The 17,142-nt window shown below is 34.8% G+C and overlaps 3 protein-coding genes across 5 annotated transcripts in view; 1 reads left to right on the plus strand and 2 right to left on the minus strand.

Moving 5' to 3' along the window:
* Nucleotides 1-1,685: 1,685 nt before the first annotated feature.
* LOC108566497 lies at nt 1,686-4,105 on the minus strand. Its single transcript, XM_017926401.1, has 8 exons — nt 3,730-4,105; nt 2,877-3,032; nt 2,686-2,815; nt 2,504-2,634; nt 2,233-2,445; nt 2,034-2,175; nt 1,847-1,974; nt 1,686-1,783 (listed from the first exon to the last, which is right to left on the minus strand). The coding sequence occupies exons 1-8, from the start codon at nt 3,863-3,865 to the stop codon at nt 1,686-1,688; spliced, it is 1,134 nt and encodes a 377-aa protein (XP_017781890.1). The 5' UTR covers nt 3,866-4,105.
* A 3,100-nt stretch (nt 4,106-7,205) lies between these two features.
* On the plus strand, nt 7,206-7,715 carry LOC108566498 (NADH dehydrogenase [ubiquinone] 1 beta subcomplex subunit 5, mitochondrial-like). The gene has a single exon (XM_017926402.1). The coding sequence runs from the start codon at nt 7,206-7,208 to the stop codon at nt 7,713-7,715; it is 510 nt and encodes a 169-aa protein (XP_017781891.1).
* A 475-nt stretch (nt 7,716-8,190) lies between these two features.
* LOC108566509 overlaps nt 8,191-17,142 on the minus strand; it is a 22,723-nt gene continuing 13,771 nt past the window's right edge. The window contains exons 2-9 of one of the 3 annotated variants that reach the window (XM_017926420.1): nt 10,252-12,073; nt 9,922-10,186; nt 9,589-9,859; nt 9,307-9,523; nt 9,121-9,246; nt 8,877-9,060; nt 8,539-8,817; nt 8,191-8,474 (exon numbers count right to left, since the gene is read on the minus strand). In XM_017926420.1, coding sequence (XP_017781909.1) covers nt 8,352-8,474; nt 8,539-8,817; nt 8,877-9,060; nt 9,121-9,246; nt 9,307-9,523; nt 9,589-9,859; nt 9,922-10,186; nt 10,252-12,073 — 3,287 coding nt within the window. In that variant the 3' untranslated portion in view covers nt 8,191-8,351. Of the gene's footprint in view, nt 8,475-8,532; nt 8,818-8,876; nt 9,061-9,120; nt 9,247-9,306; nt 9,524-9,588; nt 9,860-9,921; nt 10,187-10,251; nt 12,074-17,142 lie in introns of all 3 variants that reach the window. The other 2 variants (XM_017926419.1, XM_017926418.1) reach the window with 2 other exon arrangements.

Raw genomic sequence — 17,142 nt, forward strand, 5'->3', positions numbered from 1 at the left:
TCGAGTAAATCAATGAAATGTGAAAACACTGCTTTTTCGAGCGATCTAATTTCAATTTTTCAAGTTTGAACTAACTAACTAACTAAAGATAATGAATTGATTCGAAATGAAATTCATCTTTATTCTTCAAAATTCATTACAGTACTTCTTACAATCATAATCTTTGTGCAATATCTTATATAATTGTAAATTGAGTTGGATACGAACCAATCTTTACTCTAAAATCTATTGTAATCCCAATTCTAGATCAATCAATTATAAAGACATTAAAATAAGAATGTCATGTTCATTTTTTGTAGTGCAGCTGTCACTTTAATTCTATTGTCATCGGTATCATTGAACTTCTTTACTAACAACATTATTATTGCTTATAATGAAGTTATTACAGGAAGAAATTTCGATTAATCCGTATTTTTTTTTTTGTAATTTTTCATATTACTTTATATATAAAGTATTAGACGTATATTCAATTTGTACTCAATTATCCTGATACTAGTATAATTCTTTAATAATATAAATAAGTGTACCAATACAAATTACAAACCCGATTACTCAAGCCCTACGTTCGATGCATTTATCGTCGCCCAAGTTTGTGACAATGTCTCAGGATATTGCATTCATTTTAAATTGCACGAATTTGCTTTTAAAGGAAACAGATAATATTTTCCCGTGTAATATAAGTGAGTGCCCTTAAGTTCTCCGCGTCTATGGATCCGCTCTTTCTTTTTTTTTCGTTTCGTTTCCTTTCCTGTTCTTCTCGAATGCTGCTACTTCTTCCACGGCGTCTTCTTCCGTTCGACTTCCTTTTTTCTTCTTAACTTTTTTTTTCTCCTTTTCAGTCACTACTTTTATTCCAAAGGTATAGGACACATGTAAACGTATCGATCCCCGGGGTAAACATATTCCGTTGCTATTGGAGTCTTGTGCAAGCATATATGAAGTAAAAACAAATGTGACCGAAGGTCTAAACCCTTTCGCCGAGATGCCGAAACGTTCTACGATATTACATTCCGCCCTTACTTTACCCCTCTAGCGATTTTATGATTACAATCTTTCAGGTATGGAAAGTATGAAGAAAGAAAGAAAAACTAAAATAATCCAAACGAAAAACTAGTATATTATTGCAGGCTATTTATAGAATTGATTTTTATGGTAAATACAAATGTGCAATAAATTCCAAATAAAGTTAAGTTTATCTTCAAAGTTGCTATATATGTCAACAGCACTATAATTACTCTAAGTTGGTAAACATGCAACAAGTTTTCCACTACTAGGTAACCTTTACCTTTTGTTACCATATAGATGTCGCTAATAATAAAAATAACATTGTGAAATCTTAATATATTTTCTATATAACATCTACAGACGTGTCCAAATAACAAACTATAAACTAAGAAACGTATTTAAATTTCTTTATGTAATCCTTACTAAGGACATATGTGAATATTTCTAACTGTAATCATTTGAATTAAATTTGTTTTCTTCGATTTTACATTGAAATTTTGATAAATTGGCTACAAAACGAGGTTAAAATAAATTCCAGGATACGATTAGATTAGATTCGTTTATTTAATGACATAAATTAATATTTAATTGAAACAAATTTGATTTTTCTTTCTTAATAAATTAAATAAATAAATAAATTACTTCTTTTTTTTTAAATGATCATAGAAAACTAATCATAATTAACAACCCTTCATAACGTAATTAATGTTGAATCCTTGCAATTTTTCTTCGCTTATTTCTGTATGGACATGAACATAGAGTGGACCTGGATGAACAGCTGAAATAATAAACAAATATATTTATAATTTGTTCCGTAACATGCTTTTATACTTATACTTACATAACCATGTCTTCTTCGGTGCATCGTCAAAACAAACTTTAGCATCATCTGGTAGTGTCGTTTCCGGTGTATGAATAAAATTATTAGCACAACCCGCCGCATCTATATCAAGGAAATTGGAAGTAAATCTAAACAAAAGGAAATAATTAAAGATAAAAAAAATTAATTGAAATTTCAATATTCTTACTTGATGCCGCATTCGGATGTGCTGCGTTTGAAACAGATTGCATAGTCTTGTGCAGTAATCATTGACATTTTGCTTGATTCGTAACCGAAACTTTGTATGGTGCCACTTGGTTCCGTGAAATACTGAAGGCATCCTTCGGGCGCTGAAAATCGACAAAAAAAAATGTTTATTGGGTAATTTAAATTAGTCAAAGATTTACCCAATTTATGGAAATCCTCTGCCGGTCGATTATTAGTGTCTTTTTTGTGTTGAAGAGCAAATTTCTTGTCTCTAGAAGGGCATTCAAGTTGAGTAACTTTGATGTTCCATCGTGGAGAATTCGGTTCTATGATTCCTCCTGTTATTTGCTTCAACTTCATGTTCAATTTGACAGCATTATTTAAGTTGTTCGGCTTATCCAAATGTACGTAAACTGAATAAGAAAAAGTTTTAATTATATATAAATCCGCATATAACATTCTTAAACTTACAGTGTGTATCTTTATTGCCACCACAAAGTTTTGGCGTGCCCGATTCTGGACTAACAGTGAACGACTCTTCGCATTCCAATTTATCCCCATTGAGTACAGGATCTTGTATTTTCATGTCTATAATATCGATCCTACAGAACGCATTTAATTACGAGAACTAATTGAATCTATATGTTTACTACCTGATTTGGCAAATATTTTCGTTGATCAAATCCACTTGCATCTCGCAGTTTCCGAAATTTTTGCGAGCGTCTGATGGACTCATGAAGTAGGAGACGCGAGAATTCGTCCTTTGGTTGCATGTTTTTTCAGCTGCAATGGAAACATGAATATTTTCAATAAGAAATCTTTAGAAATCATCTGATTTACTCACAGATACAGCAGGAATTCCAGAAGCTGCAGCTTCCTCTTCCGTTTGTTTTGCCCCTGTTAAATTTGCACTCGCTGCTGTGCATGCAAGTACCCTCACGATCTCTGCCAGCATTATATTTCACGCCACAAGGTGCATAACTATCTTGAATTAGATTATCTGAAATAACAAATATAAAGACAATTGTTGTTAACATTTATACTGAGTTGTTTACTAACTTAATTGTTAATTATTTATAACAAAGTCTAGTTATTTAAATAATAGGAATAGCTAAGTCTAACAACTTCAACTATAAATGTCATTATTTTGAATTTACGTAAAACTTTACAAAACAATCTGTTTCTTATTAACAATAAAATAACTTTTATATTTGACTACGCATCAATAAGTGAAAATATTTATTTAGAAAACTTATATTATTCATGTGAAATATGTTAATTTATAAAAGTAATCTAAAAGTAAATTTTGTATAATTCAAAAAATGTATTCATTTTGTTTCTGAAAGCCTTCGTTTAAATTGTTAATAAAATCATAAGTTATTTTAATTTAAAAGTGTTATGAAAAAAACAGTTGTAGTATGAATATTTCACAGACAAATACTAAAATTTATATATTTGTAATTTATTTTAAATATTTCTCAAGAGTTAATTTTTATTAATTTTATTGCGTAGTTATTTACAAAATCATAAGCAAAATTACAATAATAATATTAATAATAAATAATAATAAATTTCCAAATTATTATGTTAACAAAGATAGACAATTATTTTTTTGGAAAGTGAATATGATTTTGTACTCCAATTTATTTAAACTATTAAGGTTTTATCCAATTATGTTGTTAATTCATTATGCTCACCTCTGTTGTTCCAGATGTAAGCCAGAGGATCCTCGATCGTGACATCATCGTAATTGTAAAAGTAGGGTGCTTGTGATCTGGTTCCTGCTAAGGCAAGTGCCAGCACCAAGACGGTACCAACAACGAAAGTGGTCATCTTTATAGGAAACGAGTTAACTGCTGCTGCTCGAGGATTCGGGTAAGACTAAGACCAATCATCACATTGTCCACCCTTTATACGCGATCGCCGACGATTGTTGTGCAAACATAACAGTATCCGGATGAAAAATCAAACAAATGAATCGCGCGCCGTCCGTCCCTTTAACGGTTTCTTTTAATAGTTTCACAAACATCGGCACTCCAACAACACACGACACTCCAGCATCATCTCTTCAATCGAGTGGTACCCCATTAATGACGATGATGGACCGAACTTGAATTAACATCTTTTTTTTTTTCACGAAAATCTCATGTATGCTTAGCCGCAATTCATTTATTTATATCTACTTCCTACAATAGATGTATTTTTGTTTGTTTTTTTATTGATTTATTACTTCTCTTTCTTTCTCATCCTGAAACTCTATTAAATTACTAATTGCACACCGCACTCTAACAGTTCCTCAACGCGCAACACATTTAAATCACTTTTATTTGTACAACTGTTTATTTATTCATTGTCTTCCATCGTTTAATTACACCGAAACCGTAAGTTACTACCTTTTATTGTAACCATAAACATTACATTTTCTATACAATGTTCTTTCTTGTATAATTAGTAAAATGAACATATACAGTAATACCTCGCCTAGTGCGGGTTAACGGTTCCGGACTGTTTGAAACCGGACTAATATACATACACAAATAAACCGCACAAAAGGAGATTTCACTATAAATGGTGAAAATCCATCATTAATGTATAAAAAAATAATTTTTATGTACTGTTTGTAATGTTTTAATTTAGTACATTTTGAAATTTTCAAAACAGATTCTAGTAAAACCGGACTAATCGAAACCAGGTTTTTCTGTACTTCGTTTTATTACATTTATATGCAAAAATTGATAGATTAATATAAGAAACTTAAATAGTAAATAATGATTTGGAACTTTAAAATATGCGAAATAAATTGAAAATTGTCCTTTAACAGAGTTCAAATGAAGATGAATATATACAGAATCAGCTAATTTAAAGAAAGATCCACTAACAATTTTTGTTTTAATTTTCTTAAATTTAATAAATAAGTATTTATCTTAACATAACTCTGTGCATAATCATACCTCAGTTAACGTTTCTTTCGATTATGAAGCTTTGATATTAGGAAGTGCGCAATCATGGAAAAATGCTTAAATTGTGTTTAGCACAAAAAATTAATAAGATGATGATTTTGAGTGTAAAATTTAGAAAACGTTAGAAACGAAGACAAAGAAAATGAAGACGAAATTAAAGAAAAAAATTGAGAAAGTACTTAAATGATATTGGAAACGCTTTATTTTTTAATGAAAATGGTTATTCAGGTTTGTGCTAATCTTATAACGCGATTCCAATCAATCGCTTTATGGTAAGGTTGACAAGTAAGAACAGTGAAGGCAAGTTATAAAACAATAACATAAAATGAAGATGAATAGAAATATTTCTTAAGAATTAAAAATTTCATTGAAAAAATGGGTAAAAATATATGAATTGAGAAGAAACGTACACATATTTTATCAGGATTTTTGTTTAATCTCAATGTACAATAATGAGTATTCAAATCCAAAAAAAAAATAACTGACTATATAACTGCTCAACCTCAATAATGAATAGCTAGGAGCTATTTGTAGAAGCCGAAGAAACGTATTGAACACATATTTACCTTAACCTGCGTGCCTCTCTTCGAGCAAGAGCAAAACCCGGTCGTGGATGGTCTATACAAATATAGTAATTATCATACACATTGGACCATTCTCACTATTTACCTGCTAAATTATAACACTTGCCAAATAAATAGATGAACTGAAAACGGAAAAATTTAGGTGACATCAATTCCAAATGTAGACCAATTTCAACAATATGTGAAATAAAAAGTAGCCAAAACGAACATTAAAACCATTATTCTTCAACGGAACTAGGATTACTTTCATTCGCGTATCTTTTCCAATTTGAATAATTGTGTTTGCACAGTAATTAATAGTTACACATTGTTAATGCGTTCGACAAATGGAAATAAGTATGATTATTTTGCAGATGAAACGTTTTAAAATACTCTATTGAAGTAACTGTAAAACGTATTGGAAAGTGAATGAAATCATTTAAAAGTAAAATCATTACGTTGCAAATTAAATTCAATTCACCTTCTTACCCATCCAAATATATACTTATACAGCAAAACTATAATAATCTATTTTTTTTTTATTTTAGTAACATAAAACATACTGTTATACAAAAATGACATAATATCAAAGAAAATCTATGTTTAGCTTTTACTAAGGTCATTGGGGCACACAAGACAAGAGGGGCGCAATATGCAAAAAAAAACAAGTTTTTTAATCGACATTTGAAAAGTAAGAGAAAAACTAATTAAAATTTGATAGTTAAATTTGTTTGAGAGCCTGAATGCACACGAGCCCATTTTTTGTTACGCCACTGTTTATATTCGTAATTTACTAGGATTTACTCGACAATCCGAGAAGACTTGAAGATATTTTATTTTTGAAAATATTACATACAAAAAGAAAGAGTTAGAAATCTAGCATCTTTATTAAAGCCTGTATGATGATTAACACAGTAATAAAGGTACATTTTTAGGACATTAATATTTGAATTTAGTCGCTTGTTTTACAAAAACTTTACTAGCAACTAATGTAGAATAAGTTTCATACGTTTACAAACTTGGAACAACACTCTTTTTTAATATTCAGATGTATATTCCTAAATTATAGAAGATTGTGCACAAATTATGCAAAAATTGTATAACATCCGAAAAGTTTGTGAGTTGATCTGAAATACGTAAATTTAATTCTGATTTAAATTCCCTACTTCGAGTAGTATTTTGCATAGACAACTTTTCTTTCATAAATTTATGGGTAAGATGCAGTTAACTTTGTAAATACTGTCATGTTAATCGATGTCTTTTTCTGGCACATTATTTTAATTGAAAGATTCGTTCAATCATATCAATTTTAACGTACTGAAGACTCCTTTTTTGGGGAACTACAAAGTAATTTTCAGCTCGTCGAATTTTAATTATAATTGATAAAACATCTTCATGTACAGCATTACTGTCAACTTTCATGTATAAACAAATTACCAAATTTACCGGTAATTTCAAAGTTTACAGGTAATGGAAGCACGGAATACACTCTCATTATTCGAATACGTAATACAATCAAATGTGCAGACACTTCATTTTAGTTATATTTATAATTTAAAATATAGAAAGAAATATTTAAATTATTTTGAAATCAAGTTAGTGATTTTAATATGTCAAAGTCTAATTTCACTGACAAAATAACCATTAATAATGATTTTCAGTGCGTTGCGAAAACTGAAATCACATCCTACTTTTCACGCAATTCTTCGACGCACTTACTGTGACCATAGAACATTTCCATTACAACCATCACGATTCCAATGGATAAAATTCAAGGATCTCATGTATTTCTACATTGGGATAGGGGTCATTCCATTGACTATCATAACCTTTGTGACTAACGTCTTCGTGGGCCCGGCGACCTTAAGTGATATTCCCGAAGATTACACCCCGAAATATTGGGAATACTACAGGAATCCAATTACAAGAGTCATAGCCAGATACATCTTGAGCGACCCCCAGCAGGAGTACGAGAAGTATCTACATTGTATGTTTGAGGAAAGCGAAAGAGCGGCTCTGTTGAAAATCGAGGAAATGATTAAGAACAGGATGGAGAAGAAATGCGACTATCAAGCCTACTACTATCGGCAGGTACTAGCAAAGTATTACAGGATTCAGAGGTACAACGCCGAACATTTGAAAGAAACCCGAGGGGATTGATTTTTTTTTTTATTATTACAAATAATATATAAACACAATGTTTTCACAAATAAATAAATATTCGTAAATAATAATAATTAGAATATTAATAATAATAAAATATTTTCGTCCTCAATCTAAATATATACATTTGCTTATAAAGATTTCCTCGTATTATAAAATATGTTCTCCACTTAAAGAAACTAATTCATTAATATACAGGTGATAATAATAGTAATCATTATAAATATATTCGTTGATTAAAACTGTCTCAGCGCATTTCTCGCGAATTTTCTCCTAAACCTAGATTCGCATTTATTTATATAATTGTATTTATATATTTGAATTAAGCGATTAGTTCTTCACGTCACCAATCATCCTATCACACATTCGTTTCCCTCGCAAACAATAATATAAATAATAATTTTTTTCGAAAACAAAAACATTTTTACATGGCTCAATTTAGTCTTTCAACAATTATAATTTCGTACTTAAATAAAAAAACATACAAAACAAACAAACAACAAAATACTATAAATATCGTAAATTACATTCTGTATTTGGTATTGCCAACCCACAAGAAAAAAAACTTAGTGATAAAACAACAAAAAAAAATATATTTCAACTAATGTGTCACGTGATTGTGAATTGGGTTGTTCAATTCCTATAGAATGGATGTCGTCCGGATGGTGTATAGGTGCTCATTGGTATCGTTCCAGAGGGATGCTTGTAGATCTCGTTCTGATCGTAATCAACGTCATAGTAAATGCCGCTCTGATACTGGAACAGGTAAAGAAATCAACATTCAAAAAGGGATAATTACGTGCCATTGGCTTACAGTTACCGAAGCGTTACTTCGACTCTTCGGTCTAGGAACTTGGAAGTTTCGACCCAAGAGATCGGCCTTGTCCTCCTCTTCACTGGAACTCGAGTTGTCCAGCGGTCTCATCCCGTGCACACTAGCCGCCCTTCCCGCTAAAGTAGCAGGAATATTTAAACGGGGCAAAGGTATTGGGGGAAGGGTTCCGTGCATTCCACCATGCGGTAAGGTACCTGCCATCGAAAGTGTTGGATAACCGAAGAGAGCTGATGAAGGTCGCGTCATTGTAGCAACTGGTTCCGGCTGAAAGTATTTAGTGAATTCATAACGAGATTGATTTTGATTGATGATTGATGATTTACAGCGTAATGATTTGTTTGGGCCATGGCGTCTGCAATTTGAGCCCATCTTAGGCGATCCTCCAAAGTCAGCTGATAGGGTGGTCCGCCAACTACGGGAGCTTTGACTGTATTACTAGCCGTTGCCATGTATCCGAAAACAGGACTGCCCATGGCTGCCGCTTTTTGTTCTCTATTCCATCGACGACTGGAAACATGATATATGCTTACTTGATCATACTCAATTTTTGTTTATTAACTAGCATACCTCCACATGACTAAACAGACCAGCGTTAATCCAATGATGATAACAGCGGCAACGCTAGCTCCGATGGCCACTCCGAGTACCTCTCCATCCAGCTCGCATTGGTTTCCATAATAATTACCCGTACACCTTCAATTAGAAATGAATAACTAAAGCATTGTTTTAGAAAGTCGGATCAAGTACACTTACACGCAAACTTCTTGCCCGTGCTCGTATTTGCATTCCCCACGATTGTTGCAATGCTGAGGCGAACACTGCTCGCATTGCCTTCCAGCTCTATGCCTATTATCCGACCAAGGATCCCTGAACCCATCCAAGCATTCGCATTTAAAACCACCGAACGTGTTGATGCACATCGCAGAGTGATGGCAATCATTTAACTCTCTGGAAGTGCATTCGTCGACATCTGGAAACAATCAAGAATTACGATTAAAATCCTTTCGAGAAGATCAGGATGATAAAGAAACGGACCTTGCAAATTGGAAATTGCTCCCGGAGGGCTGTCCACCCACAATGCGCTGTTCCCAATATTGTTGCTTCTTCTCTGGATGACACCCAGAAGATGGCGTTGAATATCGCCTCGGACAGTGGGTCGCGCCGTGTCCCCGTTCTCCTCTAATTGTAAAGTCAAATTAACGAATACCCCGCCCTGACCCGCAGAACGATCGCCTCTGTAAACACCATTCACCTTGGCGCTCAAAAATTCATCGCTGAACGGAGTCATCGACATCGCAGATTCCAACTGTAAAATTGACCAAAATTTAGTATGCACGCAATCGATTTTCGAACGATGTATTCTATTACAGCTCTCTCCGCTTCGTAGGCGAGTTGCTGGTAGCTATCGCTGCCCTTGTTGGATAATTCGTTGGCCCAGACCACGCGTCTTTCGTAGATGCGATCCACTCTCAACGAGAGTAAAACCGATACCACTTTTCTGCAAGGATCTCGATGCTTGCGTCTTGCGTGACCCGGTCTACAATGGCACGCGCTCACTCCAGATTCCGTTCTGCATATCTCGTGCTGAGAGGCGTCGCAGGTCGAATCATCTCCGACTATACAAGTGTCGATTCTGTAAACAAAATACAACTTATAAGTGTCTTTTAAAGCTAAAAAAAAACAAGAACGCATCATTACCTGACTGGTATTTGGGTAGGTCTTTTCCCGTATGTGGGTCTCCTCGTTGGTTTCAAACCATTCACATTATCAGGTTTGGTTTTTTCGATCTCTGGAATTGCATATCCAGTAGCTTTGATTACATTCGTAGTTGGAGTGGCTGAGATTACAGGTGGTGTGGTTGAAGGTTGTTCATCAGGTTCACCAAACAAATTCAAATAGGTTCGTTTTCCATCAATAGAAACAAAACCTTCATCACCAACTGGAGTCGTTATAACATCATCACTCGAACCCAAATGAACGTTTTCAATATCAACTGGAATCACGTACGGTTTACCCTGGCCTGAACCTCCGCCACCACCGGGCCCTTGAATAGCAGAAACTGTTATATCAAATATTTCCCCAATCTGAGGTGGACGCGCTGTGACAATTTGCGGTCTTTTCAGCACTCCTCCTGGTTTATATTCAGTATCATCCAGAACGATACCCGGTCTAGGTCTGTACGGATAATAGGGAAAACCTTGACTTGTGTTGCTCTCAGTGGATGAAGAAGAGCTCAATTGAGTTGTCGGTGAGCTGGAATTTGTTTCCCGAATCTCCGTTGATACTAAATTTGTTGTCGAAGGAATCACCGGTAATTCTTCTGTTGGAGTCACCGACAGCGTCGATGAAGAATCTTCTTTAATTGTTGAAACGATTTCAGTAATTGAAGATTCTAGACTGGGAGTCGATTCGATCATGATGGAGGAGTTGTCTTGAATCACTTCTGTTGTATTTAAGACGGTCGGGGTGATATCTATTGCTACTGGTGTTGGGCTTGGAGCAATCTCCGTTGTTGTGGATATTTTCTTTTTAGATGAAGGTACTTTCTCCTTGTTCTTTTCAAATTCCTTATCGTTATTGTTTATGGTCGTAATCTCTTCGGTAGTGGTAGTTGTCGTTTCGTTGTGCGGTTCTTCATATGTTGTTAGCATATCGGCGTCTAAGGTGAGGATATCTTCGTTAGGTTTGAAGCTGGTTATACTTATGTCGTCGGGTAAGGGTTTGTAGGTTGGAATTGGAGTGGGTTTTCTTGGAGGGAATGGTCTTCGGTTCGGGTTGTTCCTGTTCCATGGTGGGATTGTGACGGGACGATAGAAGCCTGGCCTTTGATTGCGTATTGGGGATGTGTTTGGTGGAGGAAGATCGAATGGATACGGTGTAGGCATTTTGGTGTTGAGCGGTGGTGGTTTCATCGATCCAGCAACGTTGAAGTCCGCTGGAAGCGGTGGTAAATCGGAGATCCTCGGAGGTCCTCTATTGTTGATCCTGGTGCTGATGGGACGCAGAGGTCGAGGCATTGCCGGTGCAGTGTTTGCTTGAACGTTGACGTTGCCGTTCAGCAATTTGACGATTCCGGTTATGATGTCTTGGATGTCAGGGTTGGCTTGGCGTGGGCGGTCTTGAAGGGTGGATTGGGAAGCAGAAATCGTCGCCGTCACAGTCGGCGTGATGTCGTGGGGCTCCGGCAGTTGTCTGGCCTGCGGAGCCCCGAATGCTTCCCCCGAATTCTTCAAATCGATAGTCTTCGATGGTTGTATCAACTTCGGAGCCCTTCCCGATAACTCGACCCCGTTCCCTTCCAACGCCTCAGCAACGTTCTTGTAGTAACTCAAATCATCGCTTTTACCATAAGTGGATAAAATGGGATCCGCCGACCTTTGCACGCGACTCCTCTCCTTCTTAGTGGACACGCTCTCGCTTTTATCCAAAAAACTTGAAGGCTTTATAACCTCAGACGGATAAACGGCGTCCTCCTGAGCAGAGTGCGGCGAAATGAAAGAATTGGAGTAAACGTCGACACCTGGAAATGCAGAAACGAACAAAGTTAGAAAGTAAATTGCGACTTTCGCCAAGGAAGTTTGCAAGACGCTCGTAGTCGAGAATCGTCGAGCTTGTTCAACGGTCTGGAAATTGTACGTTTTTCATAACGGCAATTCGCCGCATCGAATGGAATCAAAGATGGTTGATGATACAAGAACAAACACAAAAACGAGTCGGTGCATCATTTTTCTCTGCGGTAATCCCCGTCCTTTATTACACAGACACAAGCAGCCCTTTATTCCATTTACTCACCAACTGGGGACTCGGGGCTCGGACACACCTAGGATTTGGGTCAGAATCATAAATCTCTTAACTCCGCCGGACGAAACATTCTAAATGGGAATTTTTACTTTTTAATAGCCTCTGAGCAAGTAGAGAGAAAAACAAACATAAAAAAAATGCGTGAAACATGAACATTTATTTTTTCAGTCTACGTGGAATGTCATTAAACCGAAACAACTTAATTTACACCAGCCACCTTTTTTATTTTATTTTATTTTGTATTTCCTCGGTTTACTCGGTTTTATATGGAAATATATAATTGTTTGCAATATTAAGTAACTACTTGAAGTTTAACATGATTGATGTCTATCATAAAGCTGTGGACTTTATATATAAACTATTGTAATTAACAACTACTTTTACTTATTAAAAAAATATAAGTACATTATCAAGTTACATTATAAATAAATGTCAGAAATGTGAAGTGTGATATTTTGAAATTGATTTTCATTCGGCATACTTTCTATATCAGAGGTGTCCAAACTACGGCCCGCGGGCCAAACCCGGCCCGGCAGGCGATTTTATCCGGCCCGCCAAGTATTTTGAAAAATTTCGTAAAATATAGGGCAATTTTATTGGATGATCATTTGCAATCATTCCTAATAATTGGTGTTTCCGATTTGAATCCCAACTTTGAAGAAACTCTCCAAGAAAAAACCCAGTTCCACCGTTCCCATTAAAAATTGCATGAAATAATTTTATAANNNNTTTTTAATTCACATATTTACAATTCTTGGCCCCCGCTAATGAATTTAAATACCAAACTGGCCCTCGCAGCAAAAAGTTTGGACGCCTCTGTTCTATATAATAAAGACGATCATCGTTTTTATCTCAATACGAAATGAGGTTTCTTTTCATCAGTGGCGATGATGAACAGTCGTTAACTTCCGGCGGATATAATAAATGGCGGATTATAAAGATCCGACAAGATTTGACAAAGTGCAGGCAAACGACGCGAAAATAAAAGTACCGAAGGATGCAGGATTAAAACACTTCCCAACGATCGTTCAAGAATCCCGTGAATTATTGAGGTTAAACGATTTCCGAAGTAATACAAAGGTTATTTTAATGTACTTTAAATATCATAACTTATGTTGCAAGTACTTGTATAAATGACTTGACAAGTATCGCGTCCGAGTCATCGGTTTATTGTTTCATGAAAAATGTTAATTACATAAAAAGAAGAAGTAATTACGGTGACTTAAGCTGAGCAATGTTAAATTGACGTTTGACCTTATTCAAGTCTAGACGGTCCAGATTTGATTTCGATACTTCGCGGTCGATTACGTAATATGTTTGCGGCGCAGCGAATCGCGTCCAAATAATAATAATAATAATAAGTTGAGTTTCCTTTCTGATTGCCTCTGCGGTCCCAAACGGCCGAGTGCGATTCAATAAATATAATTGCATTTGCAAATTAAATTTATTTCCTCTCTCTTTCTTATTCCCTTACAGTCTCATTCAGTGTGTGCATGTCTATCTCTCCACGTCCTTTACTCGTCTACCCCACTAGTCCTTCTCCATAACCGCCACCGCAGTCTCCCCAACCTCTCCGCCACCCACCCACAGACGGCGGAAGAAGCCCTGCCCTGAGTGCAATTCCTAATTACAAATCGTGCCTCGGAAAATAACAATCAAAGTCACGCGGTTTTCTCCCTCCGATTTTCTTTTATTCCTTATTTCTCCCTACGTCCTTTTTTTTCTTCGTCTCCGAGTTTCCTCTTCCCGCCGCCTCCGGTGACCAGGACGGACAAATTACGTTTTAAATCACTTACACCGGAGGAGAAAGCAACCGAGTTAAGGAAGACCGTACGAAATGTAAGCAAATAAATGAAGTTGATAGAGAGAGAGAGAATTAAAAATCCGGCCATACGTCACGACTAGGTGAGCCGTACTTTTACTAATTACTGTTTCGATGCTAATTTTTACGTTATATTTTGTAAATAGATTAACGGATCGTCGGATGGTTGACGTGACTTCTTCGGTGTGAAGAACAGCTACATTGGGTATCTGTGAATTTCGAGCTTAATTAGGCCAACGGGATCGACCAATTTACTTCTTTTTCTGTGTGAAAGTCTTCTCCATTGAAGTTCATTTAATTTCCAAAGCGAAATTTTACTCCTCGCTGGAATTTCTCGTTTCGTAAACTCGTTTCTTGTATTTCTTTTAATTACTAACTGGTTATGATAATTCCACAAGCATTTGCGTACAAAAGGCATAATTAACATTACTTTAACTATTTAAAAACACAGCTACTGCAGTTTATAAACAAATAAAATAAATTGAAATTTTCATCAACTTTTATATAATAATGGATAATTAGTATTTAGTAGATACTAAAAATATTAGTAGAAAAATATAAATTTAAATACATCTACTTAGAATTACCGAAATACGACCAGTTTTATACTTAAGGGTAAATGTTAATAAGTACTTTTCTTGGGAAAGAAAACAATTTAACGAAATTTAGTACACAGTGTAAAATAGGACGTGACCTTAAAAATGTCGTCTTTACTTTAATTCTAAAAATATTTATATTACTTAATTTAATTTGGAATACGTACTTTTGTAATCATGTTTCACTTAGTGTTATTAACGTCTTTAGTAATATATTTACTTCCATGTACAAATATACCTCAATCGTATTAAAAATTAATTTACTTGTTATAACCAAAAATGATTTCTTAAAGTTTACATCATTCACATGAAATTGTATAATATTTATTAATTATTTAATGGAAAATAAAAACGATAAGTTTAACAGAAGAAAAACTGTGATAAAATAAATTAGTAACAGTTATTTTATGACGGTCTGTTCGTAAATGCAAACACCATCGACTTCCCTCGTCGTACCTAACTACAACTACAACTTCTAATTTGCTCACTAAACAAACTAAATTAAGTAAACTAACTTATCAAGTATCAAATTCAATGTGTGAGATGTGTATAGTCTCTTCGCTAACAGAAATTTATTTCGCAAATACTTGCGTTTCCTGTTTGTGTTTAATACAAATACACAATATAAATTGACGAGTCCACTAGAGTCTAGTGTCCAGATCTGTTTAACAACTACCTGCACTTCCGACAACGTCATTAGAATAATCTTCATACATTTCTACCTAGAATATTTTTTAATTAATTTGTACTTGAATGAACACAAGTGCATTAGTCAATATGACTATAGGAGTTGCAAGCATATTCTATACATACATAATAGCTTATTTACTTGCCTAATATAATGTATTTTGAAAGTATTTGCATTACCTGTTTATGATTGATACAAATAAATTGATTAGTACACTAGATCAGTTGGGGCCAAAACAATTTTACATGAGAAAAATAGAAATATAGACTTTACACTACAATAAATATCACTTTACACTTCGCTTCACTGCTTGAAATATAGGATTGTTGTAAAATTATAAAAAATTGTACAACAGACTTCAATTTTTTTCTTATTACAGGTCAAAACTCAATTGGTCATAGGTGCGAGTGTTCGTTAAGCAGATAGGTTATAAAATGAGGAGTACCTATATATATTTTATATAAAAAAAACGACCCGTCAGCTGCTTTTAGATTGTGCATTCACTACAACTGCACTAGACTATCCATGACTAGTTAGTTCCACAAGTACTTGCAATCCCGATAATAATTATAAATACATTAACAGTGTGTTAATACAAGTAACTTGTCAAGAATCAAATTATTTGTACTGGATGAGCATAATCTTTTCTTGTCTTGTTTCAAATTTACTATAATGAAATCAATTTCAGTTATCAATAATAAAAAGCACAAATAATGTACAAAAACTTCTATAATGTATGTTACTATTGAATCTTCTGAAAGGAGTGTACATTCACTATAATCTAATTAATAACGTACAAGTGCATAAACGTATGGTAGATTTTAAAGGACATTATGAAATCTTTTTAATGGATTGTAATTTACAACTTCAGTAAAGAACATTTGAATTAGAATTTATTATGTTAGCTTACATACATATTATAGGGTGTGATACAAAAAAAAAATGCAGACTGTTATGGAAGAACATTTGTTTCAAAATTGACTCAAATATATTTTGTGCTTTGCAAATACATAACGAATGGTTATTAATTTGTGTATGAAATTGTTGTAGGCAATTACGAACGTTGCTGTATAGGATCTAGTTGATGAAACGCATTCCTTTCACAACCATAAAGTGATACAGTCCTTCCCCACTATTGTATAATGAAACACGACGATTGCTCGCAGGAAAACGATTCTATTGTGTTTGTTTGTTGTCGATGTTGTTCGGTGCGTTTCCTCTTGTATCAGAAAGAAATATTCGCAATTAGAAAATTGTTTATTGTTTGCAGCCACGGTCTTGGCTCCGACGCAAGGATGGGCCTGGCCTGCTGCACGGATCTCGTCATAGCCGCCGTATTCCGTGCGCAAATGATGATGTTGTTGTTACACGGAAGCGATGGCCTTTGGTCAGAGGATAATGGCTAAATAATAATAATTCATCGTCCTGTGTGCACCTCTGCATGCAACGAGCTACGTGGAAGCAACAGCAGGAGGAGGAATTGCAGGATGATGATGCAGTATGGAGGGGTTGGTTCAGTTCGGTTGATGGCCAACATTTTCCAATCCCAATAACTGCGATTAAAGCGACCCGACGTGAACGGTTAATCGACCAATAATGCGCCATCCACGCGATTGTCTAATATTAATAATTAATAATCGATATTGGCCAAAGCACACGGAACCAATACACTAAAACACAAT

Source organism: Nicrophorus vespilloides, unplaced genomic scaffold (genome assembly GCF_001412225.1).
Source record: "Nicrophorus vespilloides isolate i.1.1-1 unplaced genomic scaffold, Nicve_v1.0, whole genome shotgun sequence".
NCBI lineage: Eukaryota > Metazoa > Arthropoda > Insecta > Coleoptera > Silphidae > Nicrophorus > Nicrophorus vespilloides.